At 54.1% G+C, this 10,000-nt stretch overlaps 1 protein-coding gene across 1 annotated transcript in view; it reads left to right on the top strand.

The window, feature by feature from the left end:
• LOC137904091 (SH3 and multiple ankyrin repeat domains protein 2-like) overlaps positions 1-10,000 on the top strand; it is a 55,597-nt gene that overhangs the window by 21,856 nt on the left and 23,741 nt on the right. The window contains 6 exon segments of the mRNA XM_068748290.1: positions 2,033-2,044; positions 2,047-2,262; positions 2,265-2,366; positions 2,369-2,399; positions 6,161-6,300; positions 7,009-7,122. Coding sequence (XP_068604391.1) covers positions 2,033-2,044; positions 2,047-2,262; positions 2,265-2,366; positions 2,369-2,399; positions 6,161-6,300; positions 7,009-7,122 — 615 coding nt within the window.

The raw sequence follows: 10,000 nt of genomic DNA, 5'->3' as shown, positions 1-10,000 counted from the left end.
TGATCCGGACCAGAGACCCTCTCCTCAGACCGGATCGCCTCCCCGTGTTTCTGATCATGATCCAAAAAGCGTCTGTAGAAAGGTGAAGCGCTCACCTGAGCTCCAGGTGAGTTCAGCAAGAAGGCCACGTTGGTCTGAGGTGTTTACTTCCTCAGAGAAACTCTGGAGTGAATGAAAGGTCTGCGACCGCTAACCTAGTTAGCATCACGTTAGCATCGTCTCTCTCAGCTCAGGGACTTCCTGACCTTCTGACCTTTCAAGAGTTTCATTATGCAGATCCCACGGATTGCTTTTCCAACCGTTTTATTCGGAGCTCGCCTTCTAACGCCCCTCCAGAAAAACAGGAGAGCACAGACCCCCCCCCCCAAGCAGCCCCCCCCCCCCTAACTGGATCTACACCGTCCACACGGTGATCCGGATCAGCACCAGAAGGTTCTAGATTGTTCTCGGTATCTTTAAACACCAACATGAAAAGTCAAAGTGAATCAGAGCTGATGTTCATTTTTAACTGATTCCTGAATCCATAAATGGGTTTAATGTTAAAATGTAATATTTGTTCCTGACCTCATTCTGGATCAGAACCAGGAGACGTGTTTCATGATGGTTCTGATCGGACCCCTTCATGACTGGGATGTTTTTAAAGCCTCCGTTATAAGTAAATGGGAAAATCCAGATGTTTCTGAATCCAGACGGGAATCCGGATCATCTCAGAATTTAACGGATCAAAGTTAGACCAGAACCATCTTCAGGTTTGTATCGATCAATATCCGTCCAGTGTTTTATCAGTAATGCTGCTAACGGCGTCCGTGTGGAGGAAATTAATTAATTATCTGTGAGCAACAGATTCAGAGATCGAGGGAGTCGATTCAGCTCGAGTCGTCCCGGCAGCTCGGGGGCGACCTCGGGGGCGACCTCGGGGGCGACCTCGGGGGCTAAGATAGCCTAAATGTGCTAGCTCATTAAATGTTAGCACCCTTTCTCCTCATCAACGCGTCTGAGATTTGACTTTAGCGAAGTGATGATGACTCAGCGAATCCCCCATCAGACGCCATGTAGCGACCAGCAGGCTAACCGTGCTAGCCTGTTCGGAGTGTGAAGAAGGGCGCGTCCGTGGGGAAATCAAGGCAGGCCGTCGTCACCATATCATCATGAATTTTGTCTAATGTTGCTGACAAACCAGGCAACCAACAAATTAACCAAACTAACCAACTAACCAGCCAGCAAACCACTAACATCCAACCAAAGACCAACCAAAGACCAACCAAAGACCAACCAAAGAACCAACTAAAGACCAACCAAAGACCAACCAAAGACCAACCAAAGACCAACCAAAGACCAACCAAAGACCAACCAAAGACCAACTAAAGACCAACTAAAGAACCAACTAAAGACCAACCAAAGACCAACCATAGACCAACCAAGAACCAACCAAAGACCAACCAAAGAACCAACTAAAGACCAACCAAAGACCAACCAAAGAACCAACTAAAGACCAACCAAAGACCAACCATAGACCAACCAAAGACCAACCAAAGACCAACCAAAGACCAACCAAAGACCAACTAAAGACCAACTAAAGAACCAACTAAAGACCAACCAAAGACCAACCAAAGACCAACCAAGGACCAACCAAAGACCAACCAAAGAACCAACCAAAGACCAACCAAAGACCAACCAAAGACCAACCAAAGAACCAACTAAAGAACCAACTAAAGACCAACCAAAGACAAACCAAAGACCAACCATAGACCAACTAAAGACCAACCAAAGACAAACCAAAGACCTGGGCCTAGAACCAAACAGAATTCCGCCTGATTTTGGTTTGATGGAGCTTCTGCGTTCAAACCGCAGCTTTACTCTGACGGGATGCCATAAACACAGGTGTGGTCTGAGGGGAGGAGTCGGGGGGCCTCCTGGGGGCGGGGCACCTCCGACCGGAGATCTGATGGTTCTGACTAAATACCCAGTTCTGTGATTTTACTTCCCACACGGTTTTAAATGTATAAACTCTTTCTCCCCGTCCCCTCCCCAGTGCCTTTCCGTGAGGCCCCGCCTACTCCAAACGCCGCCGGGGTCCTTCGTCCGGAAACGAGCAGCCGTCCTCCTCGTTAGCGGCGCCGCGGGTCCTCCTGCGCTCCAACAGCGACAACAACCTATTGGTGGGCCAGTACCAGCAGCATCAGCAGCACTGGGCCCCCACCCTCCAGCACGGCAGGGCCCCCCAGCAGGGCCCCTCGCAGCCTGGCTCCTCTGCATTACACCGCAGCTGTCGCCCCAGATGCCCAGCGGCAGCCCCAATGGCAACGTGGTGGTCCGGACCATGGGGAGGGGGGCGAGGAGCCGGTCACCCTCCCTCAGCCGGCTGGGGGGGAGGCCCGCCGGGCCCAGCGCCAGGCCAGGTGAGAGAATCGAAACCTGCTCCATCCCGAACGTGGTCCGGTTGTCTCGACATGAATTCTGTCCAGATGTTTCTGGACATGGTGGACGTGTCGCCAGACGTCACACAGCTGTAGCCCTAACCCTAGAGACCCCCCCAAGCAGCCCCCCCTAACTGGATCTGCACCGTCCACACGGTGATCTGGATCAGCACCAGAAGGTTCTAGATGGTTCTCGGTATCTTTATACACCAACATGAAAAGTCAAAGTGAATCAGAGCTGATGTTTGGATTTAATGCAGATGTTTTTAAAGCCTCCGTTATAAGTAAATGGGAAAATCCAGATGTTTCTGAATCCAGACGGGAATCCGGATCATCTCAGAATTTAATCTAAATCTTCAGATTTTTATTGATCCGGATCCATCCAGCAGTTTTTCAATGATTGATATTTGGTTCCTGACCAATGACAGTTACAGAATGACATCACTGACATCCAATAGGAAGCTCCTGAGTCAGTATGGTCCCGCCCCTGGTTCGGCCCCACCCGGCTTTCCAGTTGGTCTCGTCTTAAACTGGGATGGCTTGGAGGTCATTACAGCCCATAATAAGATGCCCCCCCCCCCCCATATGATCTGATGTATGACAGCTTTCTCTGGGAAACGTGCCATCCAAACACTCAACCATGGCAACCGTTGCTATGGCTCCCTGCACACACTTCGCAAGTACTTGCAAGTTTGTGGATTAGCAGCGTGTCTCATGTATGAATTCTTCCATCTGTGTGTGTGTGTGTGTGTGTGTGTGTGTGTGTGTGAGTGTGAGTGTGTGTGTGTGTGTGTGTGTGTCTGTGTGTGTATGTGTGTGTGTGAGTGTGTGTGTCTGTGTGTGTGAGTGTGAGTGTGTGTGTGTGTGTGTCTGTGTGAGTGTGTGAGTGTGTGTGTGAGTGTGTGTGTGTGTGTGTGTGTGTGAGTGTGTGTGTGTGTCTGTGTCTGTGTGTGTGTGTGTGTGTGTGTGTGTGTGTGTGTGTGTGTGTGAGTGTGTGTGTGTGAGTGTGTGTGTGTGTGTGTGTGTGTGTGTGTGTGTGTGTTCATGTGAACATGTGATCTGGCATTAAAGTGTGACGGTCGTTTATCTCAAAGCGGTGTAACTGTCAATCCCACTTTAGACACATGCTCCCTGGCCCCCTCCTCCTCCCCCTCCTCTTCCTCTTCCCCCTCTTCCTCCCCCTCCTCTTCCTCTTCCTCTTCCCCCTCCTCCTCCCCCTCCTCTTCCTCTTCCTCCTCCTCCTCCTCCTCCTTGGCAGATGGACACATTGGCTGTACCAACACTACCCACTCTGTAGCTCTGATGTCGAGGGTATAACCACAGACAGAAAGACGAGGGGGGGGGGGGGGTCGCTGAAGAATGAAAGCCCAGAGGGAGGGGAGAGGAAGAGGAGCAAAGACAAGATGAAGGGCTGGAGGACTGGAGGAGGACAGTTTTGTGTATTCTGACGTACTATTGGAGGGAATACGAGTTTGACGCCTTCTGACGTCCTCCTCTTCATCTTCGTCCGATCTAAACTGGGTCGGATGCTTTACCCCCCCCGTCGGATGCTTTAGCCTCCTGTCGGATGCTTTAGCCCCCCGTTGGATGCTTTAGCCTCCCGTCGGATGCTTTAGCCTCCCGTCGGATGCTTTAGCCCCCCGTCGGATGCTTTAGCCTCCCGTCAGATGCTTTAGCCCCCGTCGGATGCTTTAGCCCCCCGTCGGATGCTTTAGCCTCCCGTCGGATGCTTTAGCCCCCGTCGGATGCTTTAGCCTCCCGTCGGATGCTTTAGCCCCCCGTCGGATGCTTTAGCCTCCCGTCGGACACAAGATGGATGATGTCATTGTCGTTTTATGGGCTTTTCTAGAGATGCGTTGCTTGTTTGTTCTGGTTCTGGTTCTGGGTCTGGTTCTCTCGCTCCGGGATGCTGATCCTCTCCCGGATCAGCGTTCCCCCCCCCCCCCCCCCTCCTCCCACACACTCCGCGGCATCTCTGTGGCCTCGACACACAGGACGGCGTGAACCCACACACACACACACAACACACGGTGACAGCTGTCAGTCAGGCCTGGGCGTCATGGCAACAGCTCCCAGCAGGATGCGGTTATGGATGAGATGCTGCTCCTGCTCCTCCTGCTCCTCCTGCTCCTCCCGCTCTCCTCCTGCTCCTCTCATCCTCCTCCTGCTCCTCCTGCTCCTCCCGCTCTCCTCCTGCTCCTCTCATCCTCCTCCTGCTCCTCTCCTCCTCCTGCTCCTCCCGCTCTCCTCCTGCTCCTCTCCTCCTCCTCCTGCTCCTCCTCCTCCTGCTCCTCTCCTCCTCCTGCTCCTCTCATCCTCCTCCTGCTCCTCCTCCTCCTGCTCATCCCATAATAGCACACATTACGCACAGCTGGTATTAATCAACGCCGTCTAATTAGCACCTCAAAGCCATCTGGGTGATTTAAAATAAAATAAAAAAAGAAGGCGGCTGATGGTTCCTCCGTCGCAGCTGATCCGGAGGGCCCGGTTCTGAAGCCGACCCGCCTGCTGTGGTCGGATACCGTGACCCTAACGCAGGGGTCAGGAGTCCAGCTAATGCTAGTTGAGATGCTAAGCTAACGCCAGTGAACGGTTAACAGTTTAGCGCTGCGCTCTGATGTCAGAGCTGGAATGATGCAGGAAACAGCTGCTGTAAGCCCCGCCCCCAGGAAACTGTTGACCAAAGAAGGAAATGACTTTGTATTAATAGAAACCGCTTAACAACAAAGAAAAACAACATGAAACACTTAACTCTGTAGTTACTTATCATAACCTGACTAATGGTCTCTCAGAGGACACACCCCCTTCCAGGCCGACCAATCACGCTCATGTTTCTCTGATCGTGTTTTTATCTATTCAGGGTTAATATCAATAAAAGTGAAACCCTGACTCCGCCTCTTTGTCCGGATCCCGTCTGGATCTGGACCAGGTGAGGTCAGAGGAACCCGACCCAGCAGGTTTTACCCCCAGACTCACCTGTCCTGTAAGTGGCTCTGATATTTGGTGTTTCGTCCACGGTGCCCCCCTTGGTAGGCGTGTCTCTGCAGGTAATGGGGTCAGCTCATTTGAGAAGGGGCGTGGTCTGCAGGACAAGGTGACCCACTATTTGCTGCCCCTTTCAGTACCTCGCTCCCCTGAAGCTCCTCCTCCTGGACACGTCCATGACGTCAGAGAACGTTCATCTGGGTTTCCACTCCAGATGAACGGTTCTGATCCATAAAGGCGATCGGACTCGTTCATGAGTCTCAGATGATTTTAGTGTGACTCTAATAGAATCAATAAAAGCTGTCACTGGAGTAAACCATTAAACGCATTTGCATGATTCGGCCACTAAGCGGCGCTGCATCCTCATGCACGACACTCTCCTTCCTGTGGGCGTGTCTTTGCCGTGAATATTTGGCTTTCTCAGTCCACGCCTCTGCTGCTGATCCGTCACTGTCACTTTGTCTCCTACCCAGAATCCCCTGCGGCTCCGGGTCCGAGCCTGCGTGCTGACCCACTTCCTGCCGGTTCTGAGTGTCTGCTCCGTGTGCAGACAGAATGGCGTTCAGATAGTTTGGAGGGAATGTAGAAATATGACAAATCCGTTAAAAAGAACTAGACGAGTGTTTTCTAGTCCTCAATGATCAGAGGAGACTTCCTGTCAGAGTCCAGACGTGTCTCCAGACGGGTCTCCAGACGGGTCTCCAGAGTCTCGTCGAGTTTGTTGGAAGTCCTCACCACCTCCTTCTGTCTCCTGTCAGTCCCGGCAGCCACGGCGAAGGAGGCGGTCCCAGGAAGAAGCTGTACAGCGCCGTCCCTGGGAGACATTTCGTGGTGGTCCGTCCTCACACGGCGCAGGCCGAAGGCGAGATCAACCTCTACAAGAGCGACAGGGTCAAAGGTGAGACGTGGGAGCCGACTTTGTTTTGTTCCGGATGGTTTATCACCGGGGGGGCACCGTGCCAGCCGTGAAAGGTTAGCATCCTTAGCATCTGGAAAAACTCCAGATTCCAAACAGGGACCTGAAACACGGACCTGAAGCACGGACCTGAAACAGGGACCTGAAGCAGGGACCTGAAACAGGGACCTGAAGCACGGACCTGAAGCACGGACCTGAAACAGGGACCTGAAACAGGGACCTGAAACAGGGACCTGAAACAGGGACCTGAAACAGGGACCTGAAGCACGGACCTGAAACAGGGACCTGAAGCAGGGACCTGAAGCACGGACCTGAAACAGGGACCTGAAGCACGGACCTGAAACAGGGACCTGAAACAGGGACCTGAAGCACGGACCTGAAACAGGGACCTGAAGCAGGGACCTGAAGCACGGACCTGAAACAGGGACCTGAAGCAGGGACCTGAAGCACGGACCTGAAGCACGGACCTGAAACAGGGACCTGAAGCAGGGACCTGACCTTCAGGTCTGTTTTACGGAGCCGCTTCAGGATCAGTTTCCTTTTTGCTGCCGATGCTTTAGAACCGATCACCCTTTCTAATATCTCCTCTGGGCGCTCCTTTGAGTTCTAACTCCTCCGCTCCCTCTCCTCTCCTCTCCTCTCCTCTCCTCTCCTCTCCTCTCCTTCTCTCCTCTCCTCTCCTCGTCCCAGTCCTGAGCATCGGAGAGGGCGGGTTCTGGGAGGGCAGCGCCCGCGGCCTGCTGGGCTGGTTTCCAGCCGACTGCGTGGAGGAGATCCCGGCAAAGACCACCGACGAGAGGAGCTGTGAGTCTGACGGGTTTGTGTTCGGGGGTTGAGGAGGAACATGAGGAGGAGCTGAATGCTCCTGAGGCAGCCTGAATTCACGTGACCTCATTGTCTCCCCATCACGAGCTGCTCCTCTCTGCTCCTCCTGCTCCTCTCTGGTCCTCCTGCTCCTCCCTGCTCCTCTCTGCTCCTCCTGCTCCTCTCTGCTCCTCTCTGCTCCTCTCTGCTCCTCTCTGCTCCTCCCTGCTCCTCTCTGCTCCTCTCTGGTCCTTTCTGCTCCTTCTGCTCCTCTCTGCTCCTCGTTGCTCCTCCCTGCTCCTCTCTGCTCCTCTCTGCTCCTCCTGCTCCTCCCTGCTCCTCTCTGCTTCTCTCTGCTCCTCTCTGCTCCTCTCTGCTCCTCGTTGCTCCTCTCTGCTCCTCTCTGCTCCTCCTGCTCCTCTCTGCTCCTCTCTGCTCCTCTCTGCTCCTCTCTGGTCCTTTCTGCTCCTTCTGCTCCTCTCTGCTCCTCTCTGCTCCTCCTGCTCCTCTCTGCTTCTCTCTGCTCCTCTCTGCTCCTCGTTGCTCCTCTCTGCTCCTCTCTGCTCCTCTCTGCTCCTCTCTGCTCCTCTCTGCTTCTCTCTGCTCCTCTCTGCTCCTCGTTGCTCCTCTCTGCTCCTCTCTGCTCCTCTCTGCTCCTCTCTGCTCCTCTCTGCTCCTCTCTGCTCCTCCTGCTCCTCTGTCTGTTTCCCTAGCCTGTGGTGCTACGTTGCCCTGCTAACTCAGCTGTGCTCTGATGTCCCCTGGGTGAACGCTAATGAACATATCATGCTAGCTCCCTCCTCCAGAAACACCCCCCCCCCCCCCCCCCCCACAGCGAAGGCCCTGCCTCCCGTTTTCCTCCTCATCACAAACTGGATTGTCGCTGTGGTCGACCCCCCCAACCCCTAACCCTTAAGACCAACCCCTAACCCTTAAGACCAACCCCTAACCCTTAAGACCAACCCCTAACCCTTAAGACCAACCCCTCACCCCTAAGACCAACCCCTAACCCTTAAGACCAACCCCTAACCCTAAGACTAACCCCTAACCCTAAGACTAACCCCTAAGACCAACACCTCACCCCTAAGACCAACCCCTAACCCCTAAGACCAACCCCTCACCCCTAAGACCAACCCCTAACCCCTAAGACCAACCCCTAACCCCTAAGACCAACCCCTAACCCTTAAGACCAACCCCTAACCCTAAGACTAACCCCTAAGACCAACACCTCACCCCTAAGACCAACCCCTAACCCTTAAGACCAACCCCTAACCCTAAGACTAACCCCTAAGACCAACACCTCACCCCTAAGACCAACCCCTAACCCCTAAGACCAACCCCTAACCCTAAGACTAACCCCTAAGACCAACCCCTAACCCTAAGACTAACCCCTAAGACCAACCCCTCACCCCTAAGACCAACCCCTAACCCCTAAGACCAACCCCTAACCCTTAAGACCAACCCCTAACCCTAAGACTAACCCCTAACCCTAAGACTAACCCCTAAGACCAACCCCTAACCCTTAAGACCAACCCCTAACCCTAAGACTAACCCCTAAGACCAACCCCTAACCCTTAAGACAACCCCTAACCCTTAAGACCAACCCCTAACCCTAAGGCTAACCCCTAAGACCAACCCCTAACCCTTAAGACCAACCCCTAACCCTTAAGACCAACCCCTAACCCTAAGACTAACCCCTAAGACCAACCCCTAACCCTTAAGACCAACCCCTAACCCTTAAGACCAACCCCTAACCCTTAGGCTAACCCTTAGACTTAGACTAAATTTATTTATCCTGAAGAACACACAAACAAAGAGCGGTTCTTCACTTATTGTTTCCTCTGTTTTATTTTCTGATCGCTATGGCAACGGCATCAGTTGCCTTGCTATCCATGCAGCGTCCTCACCAGAGACGCCTTAGTCTTCAGGGAGTCCCGATCAAACCGGTCTCATAACGTTGAGGATTTAGGACATGTTGAGTCACTTCCTGCGTCTCATTCTCACATCTGTCCCCGGAGCTGTGGGGCAAGACAAGGGGGGAGGACAGAGACCTGGGGGAGGACAGAGACCTGGGGGAGGACAGAGACCTGAGGGAGGACAGAGACCAGGGGGAGGACAGAGACCTGGGGGAGGACAGAGACCAGGGGGAGGACGGAGACCTGGGGGAGGATGGAGACCTGAGGGAGGACGGAGACCTGGGGGAGGACAGAGACCTGGGGGAGGACAGAGACCAGGGGGAGGACGGAGACCTGGGGGAGGACGGAGGCCTGAGGGAGGACAGAGGCCTGGGGGAGGACGGAGACCAGGGGGAGGACGGAGACCTGGGGGAGGACGGAGACCTGGGGGAGGACAGAGACCAGGGGGAGGACAGAGACCAGGGGGAGGACAGAGACCTGGGGGAGGACGGAGACCAGGGGGAGGACGGAGACCTGGGGGAGGACAGAGACCTGGGGGAGGACGGAGACCTGGGGGAGGACGGAGACCTGGGGGAGGACAGAGACCTGGGGGAGGACAGAGACCTGAGGGAGGACAGAGACCTGGGGGAGGACGGAGAATACTTGACGTTTGTGTTCACACCGAACCTCCACCCTATTGATCTGTGACCATAGCAACCAGCTGGTCGTCAGACAGCGGTTGCTATGGAGTGTGACGATGTAGATATTCTGCCCCCCCCCCCCCCCCCCCCTCGTTCCTGTAAAACAAAACAAAGCTGTAACCTGATTTTCATCTCCATCGCTCGCCGTCTCCGTCCAGCCTCGTCCTCCGTCCTCCGTCCTCCAATCAGACGCCGCGGACGGAGAATCAGGCGGGAGAAAAAAAAATGTTCCTGCAAAGATGACAAGATGTAAGCCGGATCAGAGGAGGTGGCGTTCCTGTG

This window comes from Brachionichthys hirsutus, chromosome 1 (assembly GCF_040956055.1).
Source record: "Brachionichthys hirsutus isolate HB-005 chromosome 1, CSIRO-AGI_Bhir_v1, whole genome shotgun sequence".
Taxonomy (NCBI): Eukaryota; Metazoa; Chordata; class Actinopteri; order Lophiiformes; family Brachionichthyidae; genus Brachionichthys; species Brachionichthys hirsutus.
This window is presented reverse-complemented; position numbering and strand designations above follow the sequence as displayed.